This window comes from Aptenodytes patagonicus, chromosome 18 (assembly GCF_965638725.1).
Source record: "Aptenodytes patagonicus chromosome 18, bAptPat1.pri.cur, whole genome shotgun sequence".
Taxonomy (NCBI): Eukaryota; Metazoa; Chordata; class Aves; order Sphenisciformes; family Spheniscidae; genus Aptenodytes; species Aptenodytes patagonicus.
This window is the reverse complement of record NC_134966.1, coordinates 10,000,001-10,016,382: the sequence shown is the minus strand read 5'-3', so window position 1 is coordinate 10,016,382 and position 16,382 is coordinate 10,000,001. Positions and strand designations below refer to the sequence as shown.

Below are 16,382 nucleotides of genomic sequence, written 5' to 3'. Positions count from 1 at the left end.
ACCAAGAGAACTGAGCATGTCCCTCCTCAGAGCCCAGCATGGGGGGCACCTGGGGACCCTGCCTGGCCCTGTGAGGCCGTACACATGGCAGGGACTTACCTTGCTGCTTAGCAGCCACCTCGCAGGAGACACTGGGGACATCGCAGTAGAGTCCTGTCCATCCGCTGTTGCACTCGCAGCGGTACAGGTTGTTGGTCTGCCAGCATTTGCCTCCGTTTTTGCAGGGAGAGGAGTCGCACCAACGCACCAGGTTCTGGGGGGAGCAGAGCAAGAGATGGGGGTCAGGACCCAGCAGGGCTTCTGCAGGAGTGGAGACTGCAGAGACCTCCCAAATCCCCACAGCCAGCATGCATGGACAGACACTGGAGTCAGCGGCCAACAGCCCAAGGCTCCTCTACCTGGCAGTTAAGCCCGGTGTATCCCTGGGGACAAGTGCACTTGTATGTCCCGTAGCTGTCCTGACATGTGCCCCCATTCAGGCATGGCTTGGAGTCGCACTCGTTAATGTCATGCTCGCAGTAGCTGCCCGTGAAGCCGGGTGGACAGACACAGGTGAAGGTGTTGATGCCATCCACGCAGGTCCCACCGTTGAAGCAGGAGCTGGGAACACAGACATCACGTCCCAGTGAGTCACCGCTGGTCGTGCTCCATGCCAAAGGGAGCTACAGGGTAGGTAGGGACCTCAGCCCCTTGCTCCAGCCCCGACAAAGGCTGCGCCCACAGCAGGAGCTGTGCCGGGCTATACCTCTCTGTGCAGTCAGGCGTGTTGTTCTCGCAGTGGATGCCGCTGAAGCCGGAGGGGCAGGTGCAGGTGTAGCTGTTGACGCAGTCGGTGCAGTTGGCGCCGTTCTTGCAGGGGTTGCTGGCGCACTCATTGATGTCCTCCTCGCACTTGGGCCCACGGAAACCAGCCAGGCACTCGCAGAAGAATGTGCCAACACCATCGGAGCAGGAGCCACCATTGTGGCATGGATCTGGAGAGGAGGGACGTGCATGTGAAGATGCAACGGTTCAGCCCCGGCACAGCAGCCCTGCCCGGGAGCTGCTCTGCAGCACTGTCCCAGCACATGCCCCCCGGCCGCGCAGAGGGGTGGGACAGAGCCCGCAGACCAGGCAGAGGCCAGCCCGGCCCCACCGGGGGACTGGGAACAAGGAGGGCACATGGGACACACTTGCTCACTGCCTGCACGTCACTCTCCCCCCCCAGCCTCCTTCCTGCCAGCTCCCATCCGTCCTTGGACTGACGCAGCTCAACCGGGACGTGCTTGAGGTGGCCCAAAAGCCCGAGCAGGGCTTGCAGCACGGCCCAGGCCAAAGCAGTGGCCGGGGCTCGCCCATGCACGAGAAGGAGGATCCCAGCCCAAGGAAGGGCAATGAAGCTGATGGCTCAGGGCCGGGCTGACCGCGGTCCATGGAGCGGCCCCTGCTCTTACTGGGCTTGCAGTCGTCAATGTCAGTGTCACAGTTGCGGCCGGTGAAGCCGGTCCTGCAGGCACAGCGGTAGCTCCCGTTGGTGTTCTGGCACGTGGCCCCATTGCGGCAGGGGCTCTTCACGCACTCGTTGATGTCGATCTCGCAGGTCTGACCTGCGGGACAGAGCAGCACAAGGGACCACGTGGGCTGGAGGTGCTGGCGAAAGCCCCGGGGATGATGATGACATCTTGGGCACTGCTCGCACCAGGGCGGGAGCCCTGGCAGCAAACCGCCCTCGCCAAGGGGTGCGGGCGATGGCCGCATCCCGTCCACCCGGCTGAGCCGTGGGGCAGGTCAGGACCCTCCCCGAGGCTGGGCACCGCGCAGGGCTGCTCCCGTCTGGCAGGGCACGCAGGCAGCCACCTGCCCGTTGCTCCCCAGCCATGCTCCCTCCCCTCCATCTTTCACTCCCCGAGCAGCTGAGGAGAGTGGGGTGTGCTGAACCCCCAGACGGGCCTTGCCTCTACCTTGCCAGCCAGAGGGGCAACTGCAGGAGAAGCTCTCGTAGTCTTCCGACTCCCGGCACTCGCCACCGTTCTTGCAGGGGCCGCCAGCACAGGGGGCCAGCACGTCCTCGCAGGTGGCTCCTGCACAGGCACAAGCACCTGCTGACACCCCCTCTGAAACGACGAGTGGCCCAAGACCCCGCTACCCTCATTCCCTGCCCTGGGCTGTTGCCAGCCCTGGGGCAGGCTCTGGGATTCTCCACCGCCCCGGGGCAGCCCAGCTGGGGCCATCTCCTCCATCCCTGGTCCCCCGTGACCCCGGGCCCCCCACAAATCCTTTAAGCCCTGGCAATCTGGGCTGCATTAAAGCGCTGCATGCTTCCTTTGGCAGGGAAGCTTGCTCAGGGTGTCTTTCCCACCTTGCGCTCCCCCCCATCCCTCTCAGCCGCTTTTCCTGTTTACGTCCAGCCAAGGGACACGTTCCCTCCGAAACCTTATCTTCCCTGTCAGCCAGTATCTCCCAAACTGGCCTTTGCTATTTTCCAGAGCCTTCCCCTCCCTGCCTGCTCCGTCCTGGTCCCCCCAGGGGTTTCTATGGCCACTGCCGAGGGCAGGAAACGGCTCACGGCTTCCTGCAATTGTGCACCGGCTGCCGCTCTGCGCGAGCGGAAGCGGGAGGCCAGCAAACAGGAATTGGCTCAGCAGAATCCCCTGGCCCCTCGGCCTCGGCTCGCTTTTTCCAGCGCGAGCATCATGGCAGGAGAACGGGGCCACCGGCAGTGCCGACCCCCCACGATGGCGGGGTGTGAGTGGGGCGGCCGCCTGGTGCTGCTGCCCCGGGTGCAGGCTGCGGCCAAACCACTGCCTCAGTGCCCTCCAGGAGGAGGAGGAGGAGGAGGAGGAGGAGGAGGAGGAAGAGGAGGGAGGAAGCTCTGGCTGGCCGCTTCCCAAAGCTCCTCCAAATTTCCTCCAGCTGCGCCAGCATGGGGAGGTGGAGCCATGGCTGTGGGCAGTCCCATGGCAGGGCAGTGTGAGGGAAGCCTCTGTGCTTGGTGCCGGCTCGTTGCACGTGCAGCGGGACCGATTTGCCGTCACACCCGAAGCAGCAGCCCTGCAGAGCCCCGGTGAGGGCCTGGGGGGCACAGGGCGCTCCCCCTCACCTGTGTAGGGCAGGAGGCAGTTGCAGGTGTAGCCGGCGACGTCGTCGATGCACGTGCCCTGGTTCAGGCAGGGGTTGGAAGCGCATTCGTTGATATTGGTCTGGCAGTTGGGTCCTGTGTTAAGAAAAATAGAAAAAAGTGGCTGTGATGGAGGTGTGCTGGTGGGAGGGGGCTGAGGGTACAGTGGGGACATGGTGACAATGGCAATGGCCCACCCATCGCCCTAGAAGAGCCTCCTGCTCTCAGCTCCAGCCATGGGTGCCCAAACTCTGCTGAAGGTCCCCAGGATGGCTGCACTGCCACATCTCCCAACCAGACCCGGGGTCTCCTCCATCCTCACAGCGAAGCCTCCAGCCCATCTAGCATGATGGGGATGCCCACCCACAGCTCCCACCCAGGCCCCAGCGTGGGGGGGATGGGGCAGCGTCCCTGGCTGCACCCTTACCGCTGAAGCCCTCCCTGCAGGTGCAGATGTAGCCGCTGGTCATGTCCTTGCAGGTGCCACCATTCATACAGGGATTGGATTCACACTCGTTATTGTTAATGTCACAGTTTGTCCCACTCCAGCCTGGGTCGCAGTCACACCTGTAGCTTTGGGGAAAAATTGGGGCATAAAGCATGGGATCTGGTCCGACCTGGCCCTCCTGGCTACACCAGCCATCATTTACCCAGCAAACCCCAGCTCCTAATTGTGCCCCTGCAGGGAAACATCCCCTGGCACTAGCACAGAGCATGGATGAGCACCGGCATGGGGGACAGCTGCTCACCCTGCCTCTAACCCTGATTTTGCAGGGTGGCCCTTTGGTCCCACCAGCCCCCGCGCCCTCCAGCCTACCCGTTCAGCCCGTCGTGGCATTTCCCGTGGATGCAGGGGTTGCTGTTGCACTCGTTCACTTCGGACAGGCACTTGGGGTCATGGAAGCCCTCGGGGCAGAGGCAGGTGAAGCCATTGATGCCGTCCTTGCACGTGCCCCCGTTGTGGCAGGGGTTGCTGGAGCACTCGTCAATGTTGATGTTGCACATGCGGCCTGTAAAAGGGGGGGTGTGAGGAAACGTTACCCCATAGGATGCACGGCACAGCATGGCATGGTGGGCACGTGCCGCCTCCCAGGGGGCACCCACCGGGCAGGACCCCCTCCAGCCACCCGGGAAATGTCTGCCGGAGGCTCGAATCTCCAGGTACATGTGCGCCGGCTGTGTAGGAGCAGGCTGCCCTCTGGGTAGGGTGACTTCACACCCCTGCATCGCCCGCCTGGCTTAATTAAATGTGACTGGGAAGAGGCCGTGCCCTGGGCTCATTTGGTCCAGGAGGGAATAACGAAGGGAGCCAGTTTCAGCCTGTAACCCTACCTGCTGCGGCCGACAAAGCCAGGCTTTATTGCGGCTCCCGGCGGGCAGGAGGACAAGGGGCCGCGCGAGTGGGGAGAGGCGGGGGCTGCTCCCATCAAAGCCCTCCGCCATTTCCAGCAGCAATCAAACAAACCAGTCGGACAAGGCAGCAACCTGATACCCATGGGAGTGGGCGCAGCGGGAGTCGAATTCGCAGCACCAGACACCCCTTTGATTTCGGCCAGAGCCGGGGTCACCCTCCTGAACAAGCAGGAGCACTGGAGGGTGCAAAACCTCCAGCAAGTGGGATGGCAGCATCTCCCGTCCTTGCTGCACCCTTGCCCTGGCTGCGTGGGGCACCACCAGCTGCAGGCATTCCTGCACCGCCGTGGGCACAGGGGACATCCCAGGGCTCCCCGGCGCGAGGCTAGATCCGGACCAGGTCCCCAGGGTGCCGTGGTGGCTGCCACGCCGTGCTCTTACCTGTGTACCCCGGCTCGCAGGTGCACTCATAGCTGTTGATCTTGTCAATGCACTTGCCGTAGTCGCAGGGGCTGCTTGCACAGTCATCCAGGTTGATCTCACAGTTGGGCCCTGGGGAGGAGAGTGGTGCTGTTAGGGGGTCCCTGGCCCCACTGACGAGGCGAAACAAAGCCTGCCGGCACCAGCTGCTGCCACTGCTCCACAACAAAGCACCTCCGCCACAAGCAGCTCCCCGGCTCCCGGCTGGGGCGCGGTTCCTGCGAGAGCTGGGCACCAAACCGGGAGAACTCGCCCTCACCGTGGATGCCCCAGGCTGGCTCTGGCACCAGGGCGGCTGCTGGCAGCAGCCCAGGGCCAACCCGCCCAGGGACGGGGATGGGACCAGGGTGCCGCGTGGCACAGCCGACCCGCGTGGAGCCCCCGGGGGGTCCCTCCTGCTCACCCGTGGTCCCTTTGAGGCAGAGGCAGTTGTAGGCGTTGTTCCTGTCCTGGCAGGTGCCCCCGTTTTTGCAGGGCTGGCTCTGGCATTCGTTGATGTTGATGTCGCAGCGGTGGCCCGTGTAGCCGGGTTGGCAGAGGCACGTGAAGGCAGCGATGCTGTCCTTGCAGGTCCCATAGTGGCACGGGTCGGGGTCGCACTCATCGATGTCAATCTCACAGTGAGCGCCTGAGAAACCTGCCACCAGTGGGAGGGACACAGGGTCAGGATGGTGTGAGGATGGGGGATGCGGGGTCAGGATGGGGGACACTCCTTCCCACCCTGGCCAGGTGGGAGGCAGTGCACTGGGGTGGCTTGACCTGCCCACCCACCCCACCGCGAGCCCTGGGATCCCTGGGAGCAGGGTGCAGGCAGGGGAGCACCCTGGTGCGCCGGCAGTGGGGCTGGTCGGACCCCGGCTCGGGGGCTTTGTCCCGGGGCGCACAATGACCTGCATTAAGCCGCCTCGGCTCAGAAGCGGGGCCCCGCGCTCACCCGCGGCTCGTCCTGGAGCGCGCGGGGGGGCCGGCCACAGGCACCCCCGAATAATAACCCCCCCAGCAGATCCTATTCTCCTGGCCGGCTCCCTCCCTGCTGGGTTTGGGGGTGGAGAGCCGAGGACAAAGTACAGCTTTGACTAGACCCCGCCAAGCCCACATAGCAGCTTTTCATCAGGGCTTGGCATTAGCAAGACACTAATTAGAGGCCATTCAGCTGGAAGATTTCTGGCGGGAGCTGCTCCACAAAAGAGCCACTGTTTGCCACCAGGACTCAAGTCATCATTTTGTGCAACCGCTCCTTGGGTTTCGGTTGGCGAGCCCCCGCAGCCCTGCACCTTGCGTCCCCATAGAGACAGCTTTATTCCTTCCTTCCTGCCTTCCCCCTCGCTGCCGCCCGCCGCTGCGGCGGGGAGCACGGCGGGACGGCTGTTGCAGGGCCACACCTAATGAGCGCTGGGCTCGTTACGCCCGGCTCCGTGGCTGGCAGGCAGTGGGGCTTGGCTAGCTCCGCCGCCGCCTGGGAAAGGGATGGTCCTGTCCCTCAGGAGTCACATTAGCAGGGGACCAACCCTGCTGCTGGGGGGCTTGAGGACTCCCCCATGGCGGGTGCTTGGGCAGGTGGGCACTTGTTAATAATTCCGCAACGTGGTTTTATGGCACATCATGGGGTAGAAGGTGGTTTGCTCCTGCCCGGCGGGGCGGGATCCCTGGAGCCCCCCGGGACCCCTCACCTTCGGTGCACTCGCAGCTGTAGGTGTTGGGGCCGTCCACGCACTTGGCGCCGTTCTTGCAGGGGGTGCTGGCACACTCGTCGATGTCGAACTGGCACAGGTGCCCGTTGAAGCCTGGAACGGAGGGAGAAGTCACGTCCCGGCGCAGCGGCCGGACCCGCCAACCTCCCCCCGCCGCCAGGCAGATCCCGCCGGGCCCCCCGCGTCCCGGCCGGGGCGCCGGGTTTCCATGGGGACGGCTGCTGGGGGCCCTGAATGCGGGGCTTCGACCCGCCATTGAGAGCATCTTATTTACATCTCTAGAGGAGCAAAGTCTCTGAACTTCAAAACCTCCTTTCACAGATTAACCGTCTCCCCATTCTCTGCTCCACCCCGTGACTTTGACACCACATTCAAAGCCGCTGGTGCGCCCCCCCCCCCCCCCCCGGCCCCCCCTCCCCTCCCGGCTCCTGGCCCTCCTTCCCAAAGAGGGGCCTTTTCAAGTGCAAAGCCGTGGGGTTTAATCCTCCTTCCCCTCTCCCATGGGCTGGACCCGGAGCAGCATCGCCTGCACAGGGCTCAGCCTCTCGCCGCAATGGGGGAACCCCCCACCAAAGGCGCTGAGAGGTGCTTAGCCCCCTTTCCCCATTTTGGGGGGCTCTGAAATTTAAGGAGCCCATTTTCAGCTCCTTCCCAGCTTGAGCCAGGATGCATCACGGCTTTGTTTCCGTCACGATGGCAGTGGGACGGATGCCACGTACCGGTGGGGCACTCGCAATGGAACTCGTTGATCTTGTCGAGGCAGTTGCCGTTGTGCAGGCAGGGGCTGCTGGCACACTCGTCCGTGTTGATCTCGCAGTAAACCCCCTCGTAACCTGCAGAGAGACCCGGCGCACCGTCAGCGCTGTGGCATGGGGCCGGCACAACGCACAGGACGGGCAGGTTACACCAGGGCACATTTGGTCCCCCCGTCTTTACAAAGGCAGCTCAGGAGCTGTGCTACAGGTGGTGGGACCTGATGCATAAGCTGCTCCATGGTTGTCCACCCCGGATCTCCCTGCCCTTGGCTTGATCCAAGCCAGCAAGGTTGGCAAGCGGAGGAGTCCAGAGCAGGGCTGATGGTGCCCAACTCTCACCTCCTGTCCCCACACCACTGCGGGAGACTGTGCAATCTTTACCAAGCTCTTTCTTTTCAGTGCTGTCCCCAGGCACACGCACCTCCCGTGGCTCCTCACCCAAACCAACACTGAGCTGAAGCTCAGGGGCACCCGGAGCCCTCCCACCGCTCGCACCCAGCACTGGGGCAGGGGTCCGTGGGGCCGCCCACCCACCGGGCATGCAGATGCACTGGAACTCCCCAATCTGGTCCAGGCAGGTGGCATCGTTCTGGCAGGGGTTGGAGAGGCACTCGTTGACATCGATCTCGCAGCGAGGGCCTGAGTAGCCCTGCAGGCACTGGCACTGGAAGGATCCCTGGGTGTTGATGCATTTCCCTGCGTGCTCGCAAGGGTTGGCTCCTGCAACACACAAGCGCAGCTCACAGGACACGCTCCCAGCTGCACCAGCGCTTTCCCCAGCTGCTCCTCTGCCGCCCGCGCGAGCTCAGCCCCGGTGCTCACCCAGTGAGCACTCGTCCACGTCCTGGTTGCAGGCCGGTCCCATGTACCCCGAAGGACATGTGCAGATGGCTTTGCCGTTGACAGGGTTGGTGTCACAGTTGGAGCCCTCGTTGCAGGGGTTGCTGATGCAGGCGTCATCGAGGTGGCACAGCAAACCTGGGCAGCAAAAGGCAGGCGCACGTCAAGGGCGATGGGCACACAAGTCATCACGTACCAAGACCTCAGCTAGGAGCCAGGGGACATGCGGGGAGCTGCCACTCTGCACTGCGAGCAGGGGGCAAGATGGGACGGGGCCTCACCTGTGCGGCCGTGGGGACACTCGCAGTAGAAGGAGGCTACTCGGTCGTGGCAGGTGGCCCCGTGGAAGCAGGCGGCCATGGCGCAGTCGTCGATGTTCTCACTGCAGTCCTCGCCTGTCCAGCCATTGACACAGACGCAGTTGTAGCCGCCGTGGTTGTTGTGGCAGGTGCCCCCGTTCTGGCAGGCGTTGGGCATCAGCTGGCACTCGTCCACGTCCTCGGTGCAGTACTGACCTGCCAGTGGACAGGGCACCTGCATGAAGCTGGCACTGCCCAGGCTCTGCGAGCATCGCTGCAAAGCAGGACGGCTCTCCCCACCTGGTACCCGGCATCCCCGGGGGCAGGATCCATCCTCCCAGCCCAGCCCCGTGCCACCTTCGCTGCTGGGGGCAGCATTACCTGTCCACTCGGGTGGGCACTGGCAGTTGTAGGTGTTGACGCCATCCACGCAGGTGCCCCCATTCTTGCAGTTATTGCCTGGACAGTCATTGATGTTCTCCTCACAGTTCTGGCCCGTGAACCCTGCGCAGAGGAGATGTCTGCCATGATGCTGACCGACCAACCGGTCGTGCCACTGCCTCAGCCCCCTGCCAATGGCAGGTTGCTTGTTATCGGGTGCTGAGCGTGTGCCGGGCGCTCCCAACCCAGCTTTGAAGCCAGCCGCCTGGTTTCATCCCCAGCCCCCTCCTGCCTCTGCCGGGGCATGGTTCTGCTGCGCAGGTTTCCCTGCCAGGGCGCCATCACCAGAGCCTGGCAAGCAGCGGCAGCTTCCTCCATGCAGGGCAGACGGGGCGTCCCCAGCACAGGGCTCGCCTGCCAAAGCTCCTGGCTCTGGAGACGCTCGCCCCAAGCGGCGGAGGATCCGGCTCCACGGCAAGCCGGGATGAACTGGGGCTGCTCCCACGAAGGCTTGCGGCACCTGGTGCTGAATCACTGGCTTTTAATTTCATATGTAAAGAGCCTCATCAGCAGTGCTTCCCCCCAGAGGGGGGTCCAAGTCCCTGGCAGGGTGAACCACCACCCCACGCAGCGATGTGCTAATCCCAGCCCGCCTCTCATGCGGTGAGCCCGGCTGCTTGGGTTTATGTTATCACCTCCACCTGATAGTGCGGCATGCATGGAAACTGCGCCGCCCCCGGCCTCTCCCTGTGGCGTCTGCAGCAGAAATGAAACAGCCAGGCCCTTCTCAGGGCATCTGCCAAGCCACCCCGTCCCCCTCCAACTGCCATCTGGGTTAAGAGCTGCATTTACTGTAAGACCCCCAAAGCCCCCGACCCAGCCGCCGTCAGGCGTCAGCCTTCCCAGCCCGCCCAGGCGCTCGGGGTCAGGACGGCAATGCCAGCCTGCGGCAGCTCCCTGCGGTGCCGGCGTGCGCCTGCAGCTCCCCCAAACTCCCCAAGGTGTTCTGCAGGTCCAGACCAGGCTGCTCCCCCACGCAGGCAGCTCACTACGTCACCTCTGCCTCCATGGGGAAGGGACCAGGTGCCCAGGCTCATCCTCTGTGGGACCCCAGACCCTGGCCCAGCTGGGGGTTTTCCCCTCGCTCTCTCTGAAGGGTCGTGTTTTCCTCTCCCCCGCAGCCTCAGCCCCATCACACGAGGAGCAGCAACAGCTATTTACGATTGCTGGTAGGAGTCCAAAGCAGATAATGTTGATTTGCACCTCATTTTTAAGCAGCTGGGCTGAGACTGAACAGCAATAACTGGCAATGTCCTAGATACCAGGATTAACTCATTTTGAACCATCCGAATGAGTAATTAGTACTGCAATTACTTTAAACTCAGGGCTACATTCTACAGCGATGGCATGATAAAACAGCTGAGATTAGTTTAACTTGAAGAAACCTGGTACGGCCAGGCCTCTCCCGGAATGAAAAGGGGACATTGTTTCAGGTCTGCTGCGCTGCATAGCAGCGTATCAATCACCCTCTTATCATGAGAAACAGCCCCCAGTCCCTCCTGCCTCCGCCTGAAGCCGATGCAGCTCCTGCAGCGAACCATGCTGGATGGTGGAGGTGCTGAGGGACCCCCCATCCCTCCGGAGCAGGCGCCATGCCGTGCCACCCTGCGGGAGGCAAACCAGCTCATGCAGCATGCAAATCTCCTGGAAGTGGCCCACGAAGCCGCAGCTGGGCATGAAAGCGCCGTTCCCCCCCTGCAGCAGGGATGCTCCCCCAGGGCCATACCTCACCCCGACATGCCCGACGCTTGGGCTGCTCCGGGGAAAGTGCCTCGTCAGCAGAACGGCAGGGCAGGGCCAGCACCACTCCTCCTGCCCCCTCTACCTGCCCGTCCCTGTGGCAATGCCGCTCTGCCGGGCCAGGGCTCAGAGCTGCTCCTGCAGAGCATCGCTCCTGGCAGCTCCCGGCCACACCGGCTCATCCCGGAAGGAAAGGCTTCCTTCCCCGGCGCTGCTCGCCCGGTCAGCCCCAACACCTCGCTGCCCCTGAGGACAGGAGCTTTGCTTCAGCCTGGGTGAGCAGGCATGGAGGGGAAGCAGGAGATCCTGCAGCGCCCTGTGTATTTTGGATGGTTAACGAGTCTCCTGAGTTATTGCAGCCAAAAGCTTTGTGAGGGTATTGAATGTCCGACCCTGTGTCAGAGATCAAGACAAGGTCCCCCATGCTGACCCGCGGGAATCACGCATCTTCCCCTGGCACCGAGCTGGGCTGCCAGCAGGATGCGGGTATGTCTGTGCCGGCTGGGAGACCCCATCCCCACCCTGATGCCACGTCCCCAGCGGCGGTGGGGCAGCAGGAGCTATGGTGGAGGAAGGCTGGAGCTCCCCACGGTAACGCCAAGCACCGCCCAGGGTGCAGAGCAGAGAAGCCGCCTACCCCTTGTCCTGCCCCAGCCCCTGCGGGGCTACGGGAGACCAGAGGAGATCAAAGCAATCCCATGAGAGACTTCTCAGGCACTGCCCACAGCTTCCTTCCAAGGGAGGGGGCAGATGCCGCAGCTGGCCAGCGTGGCTGGCTCGGGTGAGGAATGGCAGTCGCCCCCCCCCTGGCAAACACAGCCTGGTCTGAGCGTGGGGCTGCACCGGGCGGCAGCGTGGCTCTGGGCTGTGCCGGCCACCAGCCGGCAGGAAACTCCGCTACTTCATTTCTCCAGCCGGCATGGGGACGGGGGGAGCGTGGGGCCGCGCTCAGCCGCTTCCATTCCCTGCCCCGACCGCGCTGCAGACTGCTGCCCGAGGGCAGAAGTGAAAGGGCTTGCCGGGGTCAGGGGGCCCTTTCACAGCTGCTTTTCTTTCCCCCGGCATGCAGGGTGCCAAGCTCCTTTGCAGGGTGCTGAGCTCCCGGGACAGGCCCCGCCGGGCCCCCTCCTGCAAGAGCTCTTCATTTCAGAGGCTGTAATTCGGCTGGGCTGCTCCGGCGCTTGCCAGAGGGAGCAGCAGTGAGCACAGAGAGGGTCTCCCTTCCCCAACTCCGTTCACGCTCGGAAACTTTCCAAAATAGCTATTCCGGGCTAATTATTCCATTCTGGAAGTGGATTAAGCTAAAGCGGAAAAAGGCACTCTTATTCTGGAATATGAGCATCCGCACAGGGGCCTCTGCTGAAACAGTTGTTTTGGAAGAGCTATTTTGGTGAATCACCAAGTATAAAAAGCCCCCAGATGACCTCTCCCCTTCGGGCAACACTGCCCAACGTCTTCCCAAACACACGTGGCACAGTGAGCCCACAGCCCCTTGTTTTTGTCCCTCCCAGAGCCGTAACTCAGGGGAAGATCGGGCACTACTTGTTTAGGAGGGATAAAGGGGCTGCAAGAGGGTTCCCTGTCCCTGTCCCCCCCCTCAGAGGCAGCCCCTACCTGGCAGGCACGTGCAGTCGTAGGTGGTGTCTCCGATCTGGCGGCACGTTCCCCCGTTCTGGCAGGGCGAGGGGTTGCAGGGCACGTAGAGGTGCTCGCAGTTCTGCCCGGTGTACGCCGGCTTGCAGGAGCACTGGTAGGTGCCCACCTCGTTGGTGCAGCTCCCGCCGTTCTTGCAGACAGGCGGCGAGATGTTGCACTCGTTCACGTCCTGCTTGCAGTTGGCCCCGTGGAAGCCGGCGGTGCACCGGCAGATGTAGTGGGCTTCGAAGGGGACGCACTGGCCCCCGTTGGCGCAGGGGTTGGAGGCACAGGGGTCGGCCTGCTGGCAGGTTTTGCCTGGGGAGGGCAGGGAGGGAGGATGAGGACGCAAGCTGCATCTTGGTGGGAGCGATCTTTGCGCTGGGGTGCAGACCCGGCTCTGGGACTGCGTTCACGGGGGTTGCAACTAATTACCCCCACCTCTGCCCCCGTAAAACCCTCACCCGTGCAGGAGGCTTGCAGCTCATCCAGGCAGGAACCCTCCCAAGCCCCGACTCAGGTTTGCAGACCGCCCCCCCACCTTTCCCCCAGCACCGGAGGAAGCCAAAATCAGAGGCAGCGCCCTTCTCCATCCGTGGCGGTTTTCCAGGAGCAACCCCTGTCAGAGGCTGCCCCTCTTGCCCCCGGCCGGGTCACCATGTCCCCACGCCGCGCGTCAGCACCACCTCACCTGACCACCCCGGTGGGCAGCGGCACTTGTACTCGCTGAGCGTCAGCAGGTCGCAGGTGCCCCCGTTGCGGCAGGGGTTGCTGAGGCAGACGTTGTCGCGGGGCGTCAGGCAGAGCTCGTCGGTGAAGCCCAGGCGGCAGGCGCAGGTGTAGTCCACGGTGCTGCCGCGCACCACCGGGGTGCAGGTGCCGGCGTTCTTGCAGGGGGAGCTCAGGCAGGGGTTGGGCAGCTGGCACCGCTCACCCACATGGGCACCGCTACACCTGGCAGGGGCAAGACACGCCGTCAGCGGGATCGGCCCAGAGGGGCTGGGGGCACCCGACCACCCCAGGGACCGGCTCCGGGAACGCCTCCCTGGGCCCGAGCCCGCACCGCATCCCGGCATGTCAGGTTTGGCAATTGCAAGGCTCTGCCCTGGCCGCGCTGGGCCGAGAAGAGGAAGATGAAAGAGGCGCCGGGAATAAAGGCGTCCCCCATCGAGGGGCCTGCACTGACTTGCAGAACCGCAGCCTCCAGCGCTGACGTCCTGCTTCTCATTGCAACATGCTTTTTTTGCACACACCCCCCTTACTGAAGAGGAAACCAAGGCACAAGGGGGGACGCGGTGGAGCCGGGAGGGGCACCCCACATCCACACCCAACCCAGGGCACCTGCAGACCCCGAGGGAGAGGAAACCCCACAGTGGCCCACGAGGCTGAGCAGCAAGGAGATAGCCCTGTGCCCCTGCCCGTCCCTGCCTGCACCGGGGTCCCTGCTCCACCAGGGTGATTTTTATCCTCCCTCCATCCTAAGAAATTACTCAAACATGATCAAACACAGGCTCAGCGTTCGCTGGTAGCAGGTGGGACACGTTCCCGCTCCTCGCAGCCGGCTGAGGTCTTCCCTGACAACAAACCCTGCGCAAGGAGGGACGAGCGGCCCCGGCTGCCGCATCCCTCTGCGTGGGGGCCCTGAGAAAAGGGCCCCTGACGCGGCCACTGGCTCAACCATCTGTCACTGTTGGCCGACAGGGCTGGAGCAACTGCCTGCTGCAGGACCGGGGCAGGTGATGGGGACACGCTGCAAGGGCAAATCCCAGCGAGGCTGGGCAGGACGTGGGGCCAGCAAATGAACCTGCAAGAGGGGGGAGCTGCCCCCCGGGAAAGGGAGGACAGAGCAAAGCTGTGCACAGAGAGACCGAGGGCACCCGACATCCAGTGAAGATCCTGGGGACAAGGCCCTTCAGCACCTCCCCAGCACAAACCCTCCCATACAGCATCTCTTGCGTCGCGTCTGCAACACGAGATGCCATGCGTTTTGTCCCCAACCAGCTCTGCTCACATTACACCGCTTCCAAAGGGGGATTTTCTGCCCTGGCTGGGCTGCGCTGAGCAGCCGTTGCGAGTAGGGCATGGGAGGAGCAAGATGACGCCGGCACACTCTGTCCCACACCGCAATGGCAATGCCACCGCAGCAGAGGAGGGCACGCCACGCTCAGGTCATGCTGGGCTGCCAGCTGCTATCAGAGGCCTTGAGAGCAGAAATAAATCTGGGGGTGGCTGCATGCATTGCCGCGAGCTTGGGGTAAGGAAACCACCGCTGGAGGTGATGGCTGGGGAAGGCGACAGCACCCGGGCACTGGGGGACTGTGGTCCCCGCTGTGCTTTGGCAGGTCGGGGTTCAGGGCATCCACCACGTGCTCGTACCCGTCGCCACCCGAGCTGGCAGGATCTTGTGTCCCCGAGCCTTGTGCCTGGCCTCCGAGGCTCCCGCGGCAGGCAGCCCCCCTGGAGCAAGCAGGGAGGGTCCCGGGGAACGCTGCAGCCCCACGGCTGCAGAGCAGAGCACTCACCTGCAAACCCCACCAGCCTGCAAATCCCAAAACAAGAACGCGGGGCTCCTCCGGTGAAGCACAGCCAGCAAACCCCCGCCCTCAGCCGCCATCCTTTGCCGCGTCGTGCCGGTGGCAGGACGACGTTTCGGCCCCGCGCGCCTTCTCCTCTTCCCCTACTTTTTTTTTTTTTTTAACCCAATTCTGATTTCATTGTTGGGGATTGTGTGAGAATTTGTCAGGATTCGGAGACATTTTGAGTTAATGAGACGGCATTATCCAGGCCAAATGAAAAAGAAAATGTGTATAATAATAAATCAGGGCATCTGCTCGGCACACAAAGGGCGGCGGGGAGCAGGTGTGCATCCTAATGAGGCAGAGCAGCTGCCGGCGCCCGCGGCCGATGCCCGGCTCGCCGGCGGCTCCGAGCCCGGGGCGCTGCGGCCGCGGGGCGACGGCGCTTCTGGGTGGCTGCGCCGCGGCCCCGTGCAGGGGGAATGCGAGGGCTGGGGCCGCGGCCGCCTGAGAGGGGCCATTGTGCGGGGCCGGGCGGCCGGCGCAGGCACGCCACCGGCAAACCGCTCAAGTGTGCAGTCATCTGTTAAAAGCACCGCTCTCCCCCGCCTCCCCGCACCACACACGCTTTTTTTCTTAAAACAATCCTCCGGGCTCTCGCGGCGGCTGGCGGACAGGGAAGCGTCACGAGATTCTCCAATGGGAGAAAAAGGCGGAAAAAAAAAAAAAAAAAAAAGAGTAAGAAAAAAAAATTGATGCTGGACAAAGAGCCCTGGGGGCAGCGCGGGAACCGCCGAGCGCGTGGGAACCGCCACGGCGCAGACTTTGGCTCACGGCGGTGCCGCCGTGGGCAGCCGGGACCGGGAGGCGATGCTCTGCATCCCGGGCCGAGCCGGGCGGCTGGCGGGGCTATCGCTGGGATTTGGGTGCCTGTGCCACGGGGCTTAAATGAGGCCGGGGCGAGGGGCGCGGAGCCGAAAGCCCTCCCACCCAATTAGTTTTCGGAACATTTCCAATTTCAGTGCAGGCAAGTGGTGGTTTGAGCTCACGGATGGGAAGCCGGAGCAGAGCCCAGCCCGAGCCCGGGCATGATTATTAGCCAGGAGATTAATTAGTGATTGGAGGAACTCCCCTGGGGGGCAGGGGAGCCCCTGCCTGAAGGCACAGGGGGGTTGGGGCCACTGGCAGCGCCCAGGCTGGGGGCTGCCCCGCGCCCAGCTGCTTTCCAGGCTTTTCCTTAGGAAACCCCTCAAGTTTTATGGAGTTTGCTGATTTTTTTTGAAATGGCTTTCTATTTGTTTGTTTTAAGAGCTAGTTTATGGATGCAATCAGCTCAAGAAGTGAGGAGGGTGTGGCAGACACTGGGAAGGGCTCGGCACGGATCTGCCCCGGGGCCAGAAGGGGCTGAGCTGAGCGATGGGCACACGTGGGCAGGCAGGACCGGGGTATGCTCATGCATCGCATTTCTCCTCCCTGCAAGGGGGGTATTTCCAGCCACTGAGAAGCGCTGCTGAAGCAGCTCTTCAGAAAAAAAG

At 63.3% G+C, this 16,382-nt stretch overlaps 1 protein-coding gene across 3 annotated transcripts in view; it reads right to left on the bottom strand.

Annotated features, from left to right (window-relative positions):
* The window catches only part of NOTCH1 (notch receptor 1), a 44,844-nt gene that overhangs the window by 11,903 nt on the left and 16,559 nt on the right, over nucleotides 1-16,382 (bottom strand). For 2 of the 3 annotated variants that reach the window (XM_076355009.1, XM_076355011.1), the window contains exons 3-20: nucleotides 13,023-13,285; nucleotides 12,311-12,649; nucleotides 8,897-9,019; nucleotides 8,498-8,731; nucleotides 8,199-8,354; nucleotides 7,911-8,096; nucleotides 7,341-7,454; nucleotides 6,601-6,714; nucleotides 5,334-5,567; nucleotides 4,892-5,002; nucleotides 3,915-4,107; nucleotides 3,525-3,670; nucleotides 3,080-3,193; nucleotides 1,941-2,060; nucleotides 1,434-1,586; nucleotides 746-974; nucleotides 399-600; nucleotides 100-253 (exon numbers count right to left, since the gene is read on the bottom strand). In XM_076355009.1, the coding sequence (XP_076211124.1) occupies nucleotides 100-253; nucleotides 399-600; nucleotides 746-974; nucleotides 1,434-1,586; nucleotides 1,941-2,060; nucleotides 3,080-3,193; nucleotides 3,525-3,670; nucleotides 3,915-4,107; nucleotides 4,892-5,002; nucleotides 5,334-5,567; nucleotides 6,601-6,714; nucleotides 7,341-7,454; nucleotides 7,911-8,096; nucleotides 8,199-8,354; nucleotides 8,498-8,731; nucleotides 8,897-9,019; nucleotides 12,311-12,649; nucleotides 13,023-13,285 (3,185 nt within the window). The remainder of the gene's footprint in view (nucleotides 1-99; nucleotides 254-398; nucleotides 601-745; nucleotides 975-1,433; nucleotides 1,587-1,940; nucleotides 2,061-3,079; nucleotides 3,194-3,524; nucleotides 3,671-3,914; nucleotides 4,108-4,891; nucleotides 5,003-5,333; nucleotides 5,568-6,600; nucleotides 6,715-7,340; nucleotides 7,455-7,910; nucleotides 8,097-8,198; nucleotides 8,355-8,497; nucleotides 8,732-8,896; nucleotides 9,020-12,310; nucleotides 12,650-13,022; nucleotides 13,286-16,382) is intronic. The other variant, XM_076355010.1, reaches the window with a different exon arrangement.